We start from the raw sequence: 17,695 nt of genomic DNA on the forward strand, positions 1-17,695 counted from the left end.
TTTTAATCCTTAAAGTTGAGCAAGGATGTCTACTCCCTGACCAATTTAAATCCCACAACTTACAATTGCCAAAATTTATATATAAGCTATGTATGCCTTTAACAACTCATAGTTGAATCAATAGAAAAACATCTGAATCTCTTCTTAATTAAAGGATTGACTACACTTAAAGATTGATTACTATTTAATCGTATTATATTTTAATCGACGGTTCAAATTGATCAATGTTAAGATTAACATCATTTCAGTATCCCATTGTCTAGTGACCTTGACCTTTCGGATATGACCTTGTGCTGTGCACTAATTTATTGTTGCCGACGTCAGAATCTTGAGTAGGATTTAAGATATTTGTGTCATTACATGTGCAGATTTAATCGTTCTTTTTATAATGTTCTAATTTAAGTCATGATTAGTTAATACATTAATATTACACACTTTATAAAAGCACATGTAATTGATTTGTGGAAAAACTCAAAAATAATTTTTAGTAGCTTTGTTTCAAGGGTATGGTATCATTTTACTATATATTCACAGGTGACATCTGTTCAAAATTCCTCATGTTAAGAGTTGGGTATGAATTGAGCTATGCATATAAGACAGTTATTTTTTACAAAAAAGAAATCAAAAAAGGGGGAATGTCCATCAACGTACATGTAGCAGCAAATGCATTTTATTAACGCTTTTTTCGACGTAGTTGTAAGGGACAAGGAGGGGGAGGGAGGGTGGATATAGTTTAGGTCTGGATGTCTAGAACTTTTTTCGCTTGAAACCAATGAAATGTCTTCAACATGTCAAGGAAACTATTGACATAAATTGCACTCAACCATAAAATTTATATGGATATCATATGGACTGGAGACAAACTGCTTCATGAATTTATTCTTGTAGAAATTTATTGTAAGTTCTTGGAATTATTTATTTTAGGTTGTTTCTAATTTAATGGACCGTTTCAAGAAAACTTACAGGCGCATTTTGTAAAAAGCCAAAATATCAAATTATTGTAAAATTCAAAGAAACGATGCTTTTACAATATCATTATTATAAAATTGTTATATTATTCCACGCTTATCAGACTTTCAACTTTTTATATATCTATCTTTTAAAATGTAATATGAAAATAAATAACAAGATAATTTGTATATAGACATGTGCAATTTTATTACAACTACTACTCATTACATCAGCAATAAATAAAGAAAGCCCTATATTTAAGTAAATATTTGAAAAATATTCTCTTTCAACCTAAGATTCTTGTTCTCATAATTACCTATCAGCTGATCGTAAATTTACATCACTTGAAACAAGATCGTGCTGCTAGAAAAAAAACATTCAAAAGCCTATTCATCGTACGTGAACAAAGTAAAGAAATAAGTGTCGAGTGAATTTGTGAAGGGAACAAAAACACGAACTCAGTGCCCATACCAATCAGTGAGTACTTATTGCCTTGAGAAGACTCAGTGTCAGAATATTTATGAATGAAGTTCAGGTACCATCTAGTAGGCTAATTAAGAATGCATCAAGCAATTCATTATTGACAGGTGAAAAATGAATGCAGAAAATTTATAGTCGTAAAGATCAATTTATTCGAGAACTCTAGCTGGGGAAAATGAGTGATGTGTGTTGTGATTTTAATCATTACCATTCGGGTACTGAGTGCTCTTACAATGGTGATCATGATATACACTAGTATAAAAATCTAATAAAATCATAAACTTGATATTTTGCAATTATCAGAAAAAAGAACACTACTTAAACATTTGCATAAACATAAACATAATTTAACTCAGGAAGCTTTCCATTACAAATGTTAACAATGTTAATGTTTACAAATTTTAAATACACGCCAACTAACTAAGTGTTTGACACATTTTCTACAGAGCAGTCGGTAACACTGATTTTTTTTTTCCTAGATCATAAACAAAAACGATTTTCTTCTATACAAATGTGTTATGACTTTGGAACATATGACGATAACAATCAGCACTTGAATCGAAATAAGCTTTGCATAGCCAACAAATGTGGCATTTACATTGTGAACAAATCATATGCTGACATCCACCATATCTCTCTATACCTATATAGCATTTTGGACAAAGATCTCTATTTAAGGTATCACCACTCATCCATTCTGCAAGTCCGTTTTCCTTCAATTGCTTTTCTCTTTCAAACACAGCGCAGGATTTACCCGTGTGGTATTCGATGTGGCACTTGCTACATAATGCTGTGTGGCAGAGCGAGCAGACAAATCTACCTCCTCCCTGGCTGACCTTGTACACCATTTGACAATCAGGTGTAATGCAATATCTTGCTTTGTCTTTATTTTGGGCGACGTAACAGGAAACTGAGGCATCTATCAAAGTTTGAATGGTACAAAATCCGAATTTCTTCATGTTATTTATATCACTCCAAGCCCAGAGCATATCACAACCTTCATAACAGCAACGCAGAGGAAACTCTTTTGTGCTAAGAGCTGAATTCAAATGCAGCCTCACACAATCCCTACAGTATGCGTGACCACAAGATTCTAGTCGGTATAGATCACAATCGGATATTGAGCAGAGACAAATTCCACACTCTGGATCAGTTGATGGTATTTGGTGTTGATTGTCTTTAAGCAACATTTTCGTAAGCTCCTCAATGTCATTTACTGCCGACTGTATTGCTTCAACAGAGCCTAACATTTCAATCCTGTGTCTTCTGTGGTCAAGTTCTACGCTGGATAGATCCGATACATCTTTCAATCCTTGTAAATCTATACCATGCATCTGTATAATTCTTTTCATCAATCCAGGCGGCTTGGTTTCTCCCTTCAAATCGACCCGCCTCAACTTAAAGGAAGAGAGTTTTTCTAGGTATTTTTGAATTTTCCTAATTGCCAAAGCCCGATCAGCCTCTTTGCCATGAACAGAAATAGTCGTATTTCTGTCGTTCAACATTACCAAAGTGTGAGTTTTCGCCATGATTTTGTCAACTTTGCTCCTTCCATCACGTGTGAACATAGATCTTAAAGAAGGATTACCTTCCATTGACAGTATTTGACCTTGAAGGAGATTTTGTATTGTGTCTCTCGTCTTTATCATATTATCTACACTTTCGGCCTCTATATTGAGAATATAGTTACCCGTTGTGTTCTGCTTTATATCTATAAATACTCCATCTTTCTTAGCTTTGGCACAAAAATCTTTGATATCTTTATTTACCCGTTTAAATACCCGCTCCAGCACATACAAACGAGTGTGAATTTCTGGAATAACAATAACTACACTGTCATTGATATTCAGTGTGTTTCTGCTCTGCAGATTAGCACAGACCTCATTTCCTTGTTCGGGGTCAGTGAAGGTGACAACACCATTAAAGTCATAGTCTTTCTGATATGGTTCTCTTATATGAACTTTGAACTTATCTGAATTCACGAACTGTGCAATATGCCTTTCTATCCTTCGCCTATGCGTGTCCAGAATTTCCCTTGTTGTTTTTACTTCCTGGCGTGGTACAAACGTTTTTCCGATCTCATTTTCGGGTACATTGAATCCCTCTGAAATTCCTTCTCTTAGAATATCTTCATTGACAAGAGGATTGATTCCTTGAACATGTAATTCATCAACATTTCCTCTACTTCGGCTAATCCTCACATTTGACCCACCAACAGACACTTGTGTCATGGAGCTTAAAGTTAATACCGTTTCCAATGTTTCTGAATTCTTGATTTGCACAAACCCAAATCCTTTGGGTTTCCTGCGACACCAAGTTATTTTTGCCTTGAATCCATTAGAGTCGTCGGTTTTCCAAACTGGGGGTTTTATTTGAATTTTCAATGTTTTATCGCGCGCTGCTGCAACAGCCTGTTTTGCAGATTCGCTATTATTAAACACTACTTCACCACGATACCTTGGATTCGTATTTGCTGGAGATTTCGTTTGGAATTTTTGAATTTCACCAAACTGTCTCATCCATTCCACCAGTTCTTCATCAGAATCAAATTCCTCTTCAGAGCAGTATACATAAACATTGTTATAATCATCTTCACACAACACGTCTTTTATCATTCCACCGGGACCAATGGACACTTTGACATTATAACATCTTGGAAAGATAGGGAAAATGATTCTTTCTTTTCTGATATTCTCCCTGATTGGATCAAGTGCATTTTTCAAGGCTTCTATCGACTCTTCATCCTTGTCTCCAGGTGCATAAATTGAAACTTCGCCCTTGTCTCGGTCTGCATCAATTACAAATATAGAATCTGTATTTTCTTTCTTTAGTTTAGTTTCTAGATCTTTTGCATGCTTCCATTTTGGACCAACAAACTTGTAGTGAACTTGAGAACCAATGTACTCCGTATAAATTGGCTCAATTCTTTTCCTTTCTATTCCTGTCAAATCAAAATTTATTTCATTTCTCTTTAAGGCTTCCTGTACGTCGTCTTCGTTTACTTCTGTTATATTAACAGCAAATTCACGAGAAGTGTTCAAAACTTTCTCGATTATAACCCATTTTGGATATGATGCAAGAGACTGGAAGGATGCAGACGGATGAACAGTCATTTGTTGGTCTTTATCAATGAAATAATATCCAGCCTTTTCATGTCCAAGGAAGTAACAAAGGTTGCTACGAAAAGCTTTAAACATAAGCTTTTGTAATGTTCTCTCATTTCTACCTACATCTTTCAATTCAAACTTTAAAGGCATATTCATCTGATTTTTCAAGAGGAATCTGATCTCGTTTACAGTGTCTCGAATGTTCCTCATGGCCCTTCCATTGATGGAGTTATCCAAACACCACTGACTTTTCTCCTTCTCAGGAACATAATGCCACTTTTTAAAGACACTCAAAAATGTGAAGTGGTCTCCTTTGCTATGACAGAAAGGAATTTTGAGCTTGTCACATTTGTTTTTTTGTTCTTTTGTTCCAGCTCTGTAAAACAAGTTCCCACTAACTGTGCATGATGCGGCAATAATGATAGCATCTAAGCCTACTTTCATCTTAATTGCATTGTGAACAAAAACTCCCAAATTTGGCTCTAATGGAAGTTGTGCTATCCAGAGCCCTAATTCTGTGATTTTGGGGATTTTTCCATTTTCAACTGCTGCAATATTGACCAATTGCTGAAAAGCTGTTTCCATTGAGTTATCTGGAGGTGCCTCAACAAACTCAAAAGCAAGGGGGTTGACATTCAGTTGCAATAATTTCAGAATGGCATGACCGATGTGAATTCTCAAAATTTCTGGAATAGAAGAGGCTGTCATGTTGTCATAAACTTCTTTGGAATAAAATCGATAGCATTTCCCTGGAGCTGTTCTTCCTGCTCTTCCTTTTCTTTGATCTGCAGAACTTTTTGTTATTTTAACAACTCTTAAAGAGTTTACTTTTTTGTCTGGATCATATTTCATTTCTTTTGCAAGCCCAGTATCAATCACATACTTCACTCCAGGAATTGTTACAGAAGTTTCTGCCACATTAGTGGAAATAACGATCTTTCTTTTACCATGTGGTGTTTCTTTGAAAATTTTGTTTTGTTCTTCTGTTTGAAGCTTGCCATGAAGTGGCAATATCCAATGATCAGTTCTACCTTCAAGTTCCCATTGCAGTCTTTCTATGCACTTTTCGATTTCCAGCTGTCCTGTGAGAAAAAGTAGAATGTCACCAGGGGGTTCCTTATCATGGATTTCTAACGTCTTTTCAACAGCTTTCCTTTCATATTCTTCCAAGTCATCATCTCCAGAGTTCGTCTCCCATTCCACATCGACAGGATACATTCTGCCAGGTACTTCAATCACAGGACAGCCTTCAAAATATCGGACAAACAGTTCCGGATCAATAGTTGCAGACGTTACGATAATGCGTATATCTTGTCTCCTAGGCAAACACTTCTTTATCATACCAAGCAAAAGGTCTGTGTAAATGCTTCGCTCGTGTGCCTCATCGATGATAATGCAAGAGTAATCATTTAACAACGGATCTTTGATGCATTCATTTAGCAGTGTATGGTCAGTCATGTACACAACTTTTGTCTGGTCTGAAACTTTCTTCTGAATTCCACACTGATAGCCCACTATATCCGCCACTGTAGACTTCATTTCACTTGCGACCCGTTGAGCAAGACTTGCAGCTGCGACTTTTCTAGGTTGTGTGCAAACAATATGGCCATTGGAAGGCAATTTAGACTGCAAAAGATACTGTGTTAATTGTGTGCTTTTCCCAGATCCTGTTTCGCCAAGAAGGATGCATACTTGATTCTTTAAAACAGAATTTACTATCTCTGAGCGCTTAGCATAAATGGGTAGTGCTTGCTCTAGCCTGGAATACTCTATTTCAAATTCTCTGAGCAATTGATCGATATAGTCTTGTTTTACAGTGCTTCCTTCAAACTCTATTAAATGTCTTTTGATATCTTCTACAGACCTTTCAAACTCGACGAGTTGTTTTTCAAGTTCAGCAACTTTGTTTTCAAGTGTTTTTGTCTGCATTTCTCTCCGCTCAAATTCAGGTAGGGAAACATACTTTGTCTTTTTCTTAGTTTTCTTTGTTGCAAGGAAATCTGATAATTCTTGCTTCGTTTCCCTAATTTTATCATGATGCATTCCAATAATATGGTCACTTCGTTCCTGTACATTCTGTAGATTTTTATCAATAAATTCTTTACTTACTTTTGCAACTTCTTCTCTTTGGAAACGGTAGAGAAAACCTAGATTTTTGGTTTGCCGCATCCACAACTGAAACTGTCTGTAGGCATTGTTGCTTGGGAAATGAACCCAAACTGAAGCTGATAATCCATTAGGATTTGTTGTGAAAGATTCAATGTTAAATTCGATGTGTGATGGCAACTCTTTCATTTTTAAATGTTCCAAGAAAGTATTTTCTTCTTTGAATGGGTGATAAACAATGAGATTGTATGTGGGGCCTGGTTCAGTAAGTAATCTTTCACTTTTCTTGTGCAGCATTTCCGATGGCTGCTCCTTGCTCTTGACATGGTTTGATGGTGGTGGTGGTGGTGGTGTGTCCCTTGACACTCTCTGAGAAGGCGGATTCCTTGTGTCTCTCTGTCTTTCATATATAATTTCCTTATTATTTTTGCGTCCTCCACCCCCTCGCCTCTGGTTCCCTCTCCCTCTACCACCTGAACGCCTGCCATCCATCGTTGCATATATGTCTATAATTTCAAAGAAATTGTTCATTGTATATACGAGAAGAGAGAAACTTGTGAACATACTAGTGTACTCCGACATAGTAATTCACTTTAAAGATTTTTTAACATTCCTTTCGAATCTTCATCTTTTTATAAATTATTTTGTAATCGCCGTACGGAAGTATATTTACGACATGCAAATATTTATTTTTATTCTCATGCTGGAAAATATATTGTTGTATGCATGAGATATTATCTCGTTCGCTCGACTCATAATATCTCATTCAAGACGATGATTTAGCCTCCTGGGGGTTCAGTATTCAGCGAGTCTATATATGTAACAGGCGACACATAAGAAATCGTAATTTATGACATAATATGTCGTGCCACATATTTTTCACCGTAACAATAAAAAAAATTATTTGCATGTCCTAAAAATACCACCGTATCCTCGAATAAGCTATATTCGTTAATTCTTGAGCTAAAATTTTCTAGTTCTATATATATAATTTGACATTGTTTCTTAAAATAGAAACTGAAAATTTTAGAATGCTATGTTTAAAATGTCTAAAAATATGCAGATAAAAAAAATGATCTTTTTTTTTTAATACAATTTTGGGGGATATCTAGCTACATGTATAATAAACTTCAAACATTATCTTGTTTATTGGTGTGCTTATCAGAGATTTTTTTCAGATCGATCACTGTTCCTTATTTTCACCTTCTTCATGATACATGAACATAAAGCACATGCCATGTCAAAGGAAATACAATAGAGTTAAATGATACACGGTTTCCATCTACCGTTATGTATACCAAAATAAAAATGTGTTATAATTTTTAAGAATGATTTATAAACGAGTCAATTGGTTGTTTAAACAATTACCATGCAGATCGAGGATTTATAAAAGTCAGGTTATTTATCGACTTCTTTGTAGCTTATATATGACAAATAAAGCGATGCACATACCTTAAAAGTCCTTTAATAGCCCTTTTTGTTTGTTAGAAGTCCATATCAGACGGCCAGCAAGTTACTACTGTATTAAGGGTGATTATGTCATAGGAAACGAGTAAGCTACTTTCGGTTTGAAAATAGTACACTTTGCGGTTTTTAGAGAGCTGCTTTCATTTTCTTTTTTATTTCTAAATAAAACTTTTTTGTTAAGGTCACGTTTAGGATATTTTAATTTTCTTTTTCTTTAAAACTTGATTAGTCAACATAGATGCATACAAAGCATCAAATCGGCCCAAAATTTTAGGACTTCGTGAGAAACAATTTGTAAAATCATTAATTCACAAATTTTATGCGTGTTATCAATAAGGACTTATTCTATCTTAACAATAAAAAATAATAACCCCCCCCCCGTTTGTGCACTTTCTAAAACCACCACACGGCTTGATAGAAAATAAAAATAATGCGTGTTGGGGAAGATGAGGTGTTCCAAGAGACCTTTATATTAGTGATGGAGACTTTTTCAAACTGCTTATTTTCAAAACTAAAATTTGATGATGATGATGATAATAAAATGCATATTGGGCCTATAAAATTCAGTATCTTAGACCTAAGTAAATGAACTAGATGTTATCATGGTCCTTCATTTGACATCTTAATGGAAGTTCTTGATTTGTCCATACATATGATATTGTGACATATATATTAATATTGTTTTTGTGAGAATTTGCAAATAATTCATCAACTCTTAAACAAACAAAATACACATAAAATACATCATTTTAATAATCAAAATCTTTGCATAAAATTTCTAACATAGCAAACATGTCAAAAGAATTTCAGTTGTAATTTATATTTTACAGGATTAAAAATTGCATCAAAATTTTCTTACATTCTATTACTATAATTAAATAAAATTATCAAATAAATCAATTGATACATGCACACATGCATCAATAATGTATTATTACATACAATAATTGCCATAAACAATGAATTGCACTCAGAAAAAATAAAATTTTGAATTCATTTATTTGAGTAAAGTCAATCTGTATATAGAAAGACAATGGACACATAATTATTCAAACACACATGTAGCTTTTTGTGAAATAAAAATTAAACAATAGCAGGTATATATATTCACTAAAAATTTAATTAGATAGAGTCTAATGCTACATTTTACAACCCAGTACTTGTCATACATTTTTTTAAAATTCTGTTCTAATAATATAAAACACCTACTGAACTAGGGCCTTATGTTAACTACTACATATGAATAGTTGTTAATATGAATATAAATAACTAAGCACAAATGTAAATTGAATAAATACCTTTCTACCTTCATTCGATCTTGAACTATAATCAACAAATTATAAACAAATACCATCTACAGTGTATAAAATGACTGGAAGGATACAGGTATTCCTAATATTATATATATCATGATACAGTGTGATTTGTATATGATACATATTATGATATTATTTTAGTCCACATACTATGTCTGTATATTAACCTCTCCTCTATATACAGAGTACATTGGAACTAGAGGGAGACCCTCCTTGAATTTTCAGAGCTATTAATGTTTAATGTTCATAAACCCTCTGCTCACTCATAAAAGATGTTGCTTTAACTCTTATGATTTTCCAAAAGAAATGTATTTTTTAAAAATTCAATAAGGAACAATAGAAAATTATGTTATTAAGAGTTATCTCTCTTATTAGAGTATCAATGAACCTTAAGTAATGAAAAAATGACTGTCAGAGGGAAATTGTCTAAGGAAAGTACTGTCTAACCCCCACCTTCACCCCCACAAAATAGGATTTTCAGGTTTGGGCAAGTTGTAAGCTGAAAGTGGGTGGTTTTTTTTCTGTTTTTTTTCTTTTTTTTGGGGGGGGGGGGGGGGGGGGCTTGTCAAAAATTCTGAGTCAGACATTTTTTACAGTTACAGTGGAACCCCCCCCCCCTTCTGGAAAAAAAATCCTGGATCCACCCCCTAATACATTTTAGTATTTTTCTCCATTATTCCCAGTTCTCTGATTGACTCATACTTGATTACATGATCAAGTATATAACAGTGTATCAACTTGTGTTACTAAATAAAGAATCTGGAAAAGCATATTGACTAGATGTTGCCAAAAATGGAAATAATCTTTAAAACAACAATAGTGAAAATTTTACAACAGTTAATATGACTAATGTTTCTAAAAAAAAAAAAACTGATACTTCAACTCCTCTTTGCAACCATGATGTAAAAATAATGTTTGGAATATGGCTTTACTCTATATTTGTAAACATAGAGGTTAATTAATTTTTTTCATAAACTGATGAAAAAAAAAATCATAAAACAAATGTAGCCTTCCCTTTTGATTTGGTACATATCCTAAATTACTCTATAAAAAAAGGAAACACAATGACATTAAAACATCTAACTTTATTTTTATCTTTAGTCACTAAGTGTTATATTAAAAAAAAGAGCACTTGCAATTTGTTTACATTATTTTCAAATTTTTGTTTTTTCAATCTCCTGAAAATAAATATAACAAATGCAGCCCTTTCATGTGGTCAATCCATAGATATGTTGACTTGAAGTTCACACAAAAGCATAAAGCATATCAACCTTGAACTTTGTGCTCGGTCATTTTGCTTTTCTGTGACATAAACATGTATCTATGGATCGACCTTATGAAAGGGCTATATTTGCATTATATATATATATACATGTATATATATGTGTGTGTGTGTGTGGGGGGGGGGGGGGGGGGGGGTGTATTATTATCTCTAAGATATGTATTACTACAGGTGTAATAAGCAATGCTGATATGGATATATACACATACAGTATATGATACAAAAATATATTAATAAAGTTAAGAATATTTAGGAATATAAATACAAGCATATCAGTACTGTGTGAGGGTGGGAAACCATTCTATGGCTATTTTTGAGGCTCTTATTGCTGAGAAATTGGGCTAACTTGATTTGTCAGACAAATCAACGCAGTTTGTCACATGATGGTGTTTCCTTGGTAACAGCATGGACAACAGAATAAGAATCATGCCAGTAACATAAATAGAAAACACTGTGTTTTCATTGGGAAGGAAGCACTGATTTATGTTAAAGTCTGTATCAGATATCACAGCCTGTAAAGAATAAAAAAAAAAAAACGCATGAAACCAGAATCCAGATTAACATGCTACAAAGACACATAAAATGACTTCTAGATAAATTGTTTATGTATTTTGATACATGTTTACACTTTTCAAAGGAACATTTACAATGTACTTACATTTGAACCATTCAGAAAATGAAAATAATATTTGGCGCAATAAAAAAAAAACTTGCCAATAGAAAACTGGGTCCTTTCTTGTTTCTCCAACTAAAGGAGGCCACTGTCCACTCTGGTACACCGTTGTCATGGACACGATGGCAGCCATGATGGGTATGAGCACTTACAATAAGTCTTGGATTCACCCATTTAAATACCTGTGAACAAGTTCTAAGTAATAAATAAGGAAAAAGGAAACGTACAGTTGAACTTCCAATATTTTGAATACCATGGATAAAATGAAGAGAGTTGGAAGTCCCAACCACTTTTTCTTTGTGTATCAATAGCTATTACAGAGGAAATCAATATCTTGAACATTGGACACCTCAATGATTTTATCGATCCATCAAGTTTAAGATAAGGACGTTTGACTGTATATGATACAATTATAAACAATTATTTTTAGATTTTTTTTAAATAATATTTTTACTGAAAATATCATCATGATAAAAAAAAGGAAATCTCAGACCAAAACATACCCTTATAATTCTGTGGTTTAACTTAAAATTTTCCTTATACAAAACCATCATGTTATAAAACAAAGTAATTTTGCTTCTTATTTCTTATTTCTTCTATAAGAAATACACTGTACATGTATAGAGTATGTAATGCAATATAATGCACCTGTTTTGATGCTTCCTGTGACAAGCAGTCATACTTTGGACGAAATGGAATGTCTTTCTCTGCTGAGGGTGCTGCATCGGGAGTTGAGCAATTGTGATCTGATGGACGAAACATGGGAAAATGCTGTCCAAAAAAAAAAAACAGTGAACAGCAATGGAATGATAAGGAGATTGATCTCTTAATAATGTTACTTTGATATTTTTGCATACTACATTGTATTGTCAACAACATAAGCAAAACTTGACGCACTGTCTTTTGAGAAAACTTTTTAAAATATATTTGAAAATTCTAATGGAAGGCACTCAAAGCAGGGATTCACCTTGCATAATTTCTATTTGTAAAAATACACAATTTCTTATATAATTAATTGATATCAATTCATGACCCCTTTCAGCTTAGATCAACCAAACCGAAATCAATATTCAATTTAGTGAAAATATGCAGTGTACAATTTTACTTAATTTGTTTGTGTTAGACAGCAACAATCTTGAGTATGAATACAATAAGTTAGAGCATATATTATCAGAGGAACTTCAAGCTGAACATCAGTTAATTCAGAATAATCATTACTACGTACACAGCTGAACTTGGTTATGTTGAATTCCAGCAATATATGGAACACAGTTGATTGTCTGATATCATCATAAACACAAACTTCAACAGTATCTGATTCTCAAATGCACAGATGTAAACACACTTTTTTTTCTACAGGGTCATAATTCCGAGGAATCACAATTTTTGTTCAATGTAGAAACTAGAAAATTCTGTAAACCAAGTTTTATTCGCATGCGAGAAATATCCACGAGTTATGAGACCTACTTTCACTCACAAATTTTAATCACTGCAAACCATTTATTTTGCTTTGTATTTGTAGAGAATGTTTCCCCATTCAGGAAAATTAATCGTCACGGATTGATTTTAAACTGACGAATCCGGAATAAAAGATGACGTGAATAATTGGTTTGCAGTACACATATTTATTGGATTACCACTGTATGTCTTAAATGCACTTTAAGTATACTGTGACAATACATATATGTACTATAAATTAATCCCACAAAAATGTACATCTACATTATCAAAAAGTTTTCTGTCAGCCTTAGTTAAAATCAAGATATCAAGGTTCAACTGTATTTCACCACATAAATACCTGCATAAGTATGGGTTGAGTATAAGATAACTTCTTCATCTTCTTGCAGGCTGAGGGTATTTTCTTTTTTGAAAGGCTTTCCTATTAAACAGACACAAACTTATATTCAAATAAAAGATTCATTCCATCATGTACAGTTCGTTAATTTACTCTTCTTTTTTTTTAACTTTATTTCTTCACAAAGGATTAGTTTTTCAAACTCTGTACATTTTGAGAAAAATATGCTGATTATTTTAAATGCACTTTACTTTAAATGCTAATTATAACTATTGTATAAAGGGAAAATTCTGCCCCATTTTATTTTCGCCCCTTTTGCCCTACTCACCGGTGGGCGAATTCAAAAAACACAGTATAATTTCTTAAACAGAACTATAACTGGGCGAATTTAAAACTGGGCAAAATTGTTTGCAAGTGTGAAAGGACAAAAAATAACACGGGGCAAAAATAATCCTGTATTCAGTATATAAAATTTTTATATTACTTTGTCATTCAAGCTTAAGAGAAAAAAAAAGATTTTGATCCTCTGTCAATCTTATAAAAATAGAAATGCAATACAATATATTCTACCTGAGAACACTTAAGCTGAAATGAAATTTTTTCCATCTTTTCTACAGCCTCTGAACAGAGGCTACACCCATCACCCTCCATGGCCATACTGTTCATCAGAACAAAAATCTTGCCATGAATCTCGACCATCTGAACAGACGGAGCAGAAAAGGCTTCCTCAAATCTCCGGTGCTTTTGCTCTGTCATCCTAAACAATGCAAAATAGAATCAGAGTTGAAGTCTAATGGGTTTGATTCCATTAAGAATAGATAACTTTTCTTTGTGATTATAAAATACAAGAGGCCCATGGATCTAACAGTCTTCTAATACAGTAACAGGGCTTAATTAACTCTTTTTGAAACAGGGTCCCCTATCCTTTCAATTGGGAATTTTAAATCAAAGAAATGCCAAAATTTGGAAATTTTGATGTCTTATAAGTTTTAATATTGAATAAATAGTTAGATTGAAAGCTCATTCCCTATTAACATGTCAGGAATCATTCAAATCTCAATTAATCTAGTTTTTGTTATGAAAAAAAAACTACTAAAAACATCAAACTGCTAATCATTTGGGAATTTTTACCTTATGTTTGGGGAAAAAAAAGAATAAATTTTCAAGTGTTACAGGGTCCTTTTACCAGTCCTGGATGCAAAGTTATTAGCCCTTTATAAGATGAATTTTCTGACACACTTCATCTGACCTTTATTTTTATCTTTTCCTTTGAAAAACTCAAGAGCCTTAATTTAATTTCACTAAATTACATGTACATGGTTTTACACCCTTTTTTTCCTGAGCAATGGCTTGAAATAAAATTGTATCCAGCTACTGGTATATAAGGATGACTGCATTGAAATTTGATGATTTGTCTCCTTCAAGTTTTTGAGAATATTTATGTAGATCTAAATTTACACATGCATTTTATATGTTAAACACTGGACCCTTTGTTGCCACATCTTTGCTCCAGGGGTAATAGTCTGAACAATGACATCTATTTAGATGTGCATGCTTCCTTGTAGATTTGACATTTTGTAGCCTTTAACTAGGAAATGATCTTCAGAAGGAGAAGAACTCGTAAGTTGATAGAACTTGTTTCTTATCCTTTTGCTTGTCAATAAAATATGTTCAAAACAAAACAAATGATCTTCAAAAACTCAATTCTGGACATTCATCCAGAAATCATAGATCAAAAACTGCATGCCACTGTCTTTTAAGAAAGTATTAAAAATGTGAGATATTTTACAATTTTTATATTTTGACTGTATGCTGATTGTTAAGTGCCCCCCCCCCCCCTTATAAAATCTAAAAGTACTCACATATAATGGAAACCTATATCATGATTTCCTGTGACAACATAAGTCTCGACACCAGGAGGTGTGGAAAACATCTTTTTAAAACGTTTCACATGATAATTAAATTCTGCTTTAGTGCACCATTTTCCTTCATCCAAGAGATCACCTGTAAATTAAGAATGTTTATTTTGATGAAGGTTAATTAGTGCAAGAAAATATTTTATGCCAGTTGTCTGCACTTAGTAATTTCTTCGAACAGATAGCAGAAATGTCACTAATCTTACAAATATTAGTGGGAAAATTATACAATTATTAATAATTATAATTATGATGATAATAATCAAAAGAAAGATAATCTATCAGAGTATTGTCAAAGAAAAGAGAGAAAACATACATACAGTGGAACTTCCATATCCCGAACATCGATATCTTAAATACCATGGATATGTCGAAGTGAAATGAAAGTACCAATCACATTTTCTTTATGAATTTTACCCTCAATATCTTGAACCCTTTTATATCTCAAAGTTTTTTTTTCAGTTTCATCGACTTCAAGATAAAGAAGTTCAACTGTATGTATTTAATTCAATACCTAATATAAATACTACATCTGGATTGTGAATTGTCATGCTACTTTGAAAAGATCTTTCCATCTGCCACTCCCTGAAAATGTTTTAATAGTTTTCAAAATACCATTTATATTTTTATCACTATTAATATAAAGATAAATATGAGGAATACTAGTATATTTCAAAGCCATGCAAGTTCCAATATTTTGACTTGACAACAAGTCATATTTTTTTATGTGATTACTGATTGCAAAACACGTTCCTAAGAATAATCCAAATTTTAAACTCGTTTTGATACATAATATGCATTTTTTTTAAATTTAAGAAAACTTTTCATATAAAGTTATTAAATGCTTTAAAAACAAAAAAGTCTTGCCTTCTAAGTTTGTCAAACCAGTGCCCTTCCTTCCATCCAAGAATATGAGTGTCTGCTAAAATCATCACTTTTAGAGGCTTAGATTTGATTGGTAGCTGTGCAGTGTCCATCTTTAAAACTGGCCACTTGCAGAATAATAACACTACGTAGTAATGAAAAAACTCACAGTACATCAACAAGCAAATTACTAAAAAGAAAAAACGGACTAGTCTTCTTGTACGCAGATAGAAACAGAACATCCCAGGTAACTGAATTATTAACCACCGCATGGCTTCCAGTGATTGATGAGGACATCTGAATTTTGTTGTAGTTTTCATGGAACATAATTCTCAAGAAGATCAATCTGTAACATTCATTTTTCATACTCCAAACTCTGTTGATGTGTCTGTATTAAATGAAATTTGAAAAGATAAGTTTTTTTTAAAACCAGGTATTGTATTACAAGACATGTAAGTACATGTATAAGCAATATTCTCTAAATCTGTTTTTAATTAATGCCAGAATTTGGATTTTAAGATCAGGGCTTAATTGACCATTTTTGGTATAGGGTCCTGTACTCTTTCAATTGGGAATTTTAAATAAAAGAGGGCAAAATTCGGAATTATTTGTGCATATATTAGCAAGCACAGCGAGCGGCGCAAAGCACCACTTGTCACTGCAAGCTCTTAAAGCAACGCCTTGGTGAAGAGAAAATTTGAACTTAATGTACATTGATCCAAATGAATTTTTTTCTGCTGTAACCTGTGGTCCCATAATGCTTGCGAATTGTATCTCACTACAAACTACATTCTAGTGGTAGCAACAAAAGTTCAACAAGAAATAAAATCACATTGATTTAACGGATATAATTGCAGAAAAACAGTAGATTAAACATTCTTCATGAAAATGGCTGTTCATGCTTCAGTTTGGTAATGCAAGTTAAACAGATGTCATGTGACGTCAGAGTCTAATTGTACCAAATGTCACGTGTGTTTTGAAGAGACAGATGCAAATTTTAAACTGAATAGGTACATGTATCTGCACTTGCCCTAGAGGTTGCACCATCAACATGTTATGTTTAACAGTAAACTGTACATTAAAGGAGTAAGATTGTAGGATTATTCCTTATTTACATGTTTTACAGCTTACTCAAGCTATATATTTAAATCAAAAGATAGTGCCAGACCTGACAAAAGGAACAAATCTTGTATCATGACATACTAATGTAATATTAATCTGAATCCTGAGTCAATGTATTTATAATGTGTATAACGTGCACAGTGTCTAAGAATTATTAAACAAAAGTTACCAGCCCTGATATCCACATCTTTTTTTTTAATTATAAGCATTGTATTAAACTTAAACATCCTTAAACTGTTAACAGCTATTGAACAGCTGTTAAATATAAAAATAAAGAATTCATCTTTCAAGTCTTGGTAATATTAATTGAGATCCTCCACAACATTTGTTTAAGCTTAATTTTTACGATGTGTTTTACTTGATCGTTATACGATTTCAGGAAAAAGCAAAATCTGTTAAAAAACTAAAAATACCTCTGGCAGCTCACTGGAGGCTGCCATCTTGAAATATCATAATACTCAAACTGGTGTTTTCTAATCCGAATTTTCATTTAACAATTAAAAAAATTAAACATTAAACATGTATTCCTTTAAATGTATCTCTGTTATTGCAAATTATTAGTATATAATGTCTAGTATTATTTTCTTTAAAGATAAGTATTTAAAAATTGCAGGAT

The 17,695-nt window shown here is 32.9% G+C and overlaps 3 protein-coding genes across 3 annotated transcripts in view; 1 reads left to right on the forward strand and 2 right to left on the reverse strand.

Moving 5' to 3' along the window:
- The window catches only part of LOC133171732 (twisted gastrulation protein homolog 1-A-like), a 403,867-nt gene that overhangs the window by 263,399 nt on the left and 122,773 nt on the right, over positions 1–17,695 (forward strand). The gene's annotated exons all lie outside the window — the stretch shown is intronic.
- Positions 1,158–7,136, reverse strand: LOC133204662 (uncharacterized). Its single transcript, XM_061340408.1, has one exon. The coding sequence runs from the start codon at positions 7,134–7,136 to the stop codon at positions 1,935–1,937; it is 5,202 nt and encodes a 1,733-aa protein (XP_061196392.1). The 3' UTR covers positions 1,158–1,934.
- Positions 10,050–16,333, reverse strand: LOC133206193 (metallophosphoesterase 1-like). The gene is made up of 8 exons (XM_061342130.1): positions 15,961–16,333; positions 15,608–15,678; positions 15,040–15,181; positions 13,748–13,934; positions 13,181–13,261; positions 12,031–12,153; positions 11,424–11,564; positions 10,050–11,221 (listed from the first exon to the last, which is right to left on the reverse strand). Exons 1-8 carry the CDS (start codon positions 16,275–16,277, stop codon positions 11,051–11,053), a joined length of 1,233 nt encoding a protein of 410 aa, XP_061198114.1. The 5' UTR covers positions 16,278–16,333; the 3' UTR covers positions 10,050–11,050.

Source organism: Saccostrea echinata, unplaced genomic scaffold (genome assembly GCF_033153115.1).
Source record: "Saccostrea echinata isolate AGI-Se365-2 ecotype Australia unplaced genomic scaffold, CSIRO_AGI_Sech_v1 ptg000054l, whole genome shotgun sequence".
Classification (NCBI taxonomy): domain Eukaryota; kingdom Metazoa; phylum Mollusca; class Bivalvia; order Ostreida; family Ostreidae; genus Saccostrea; species Saccostrea echinata.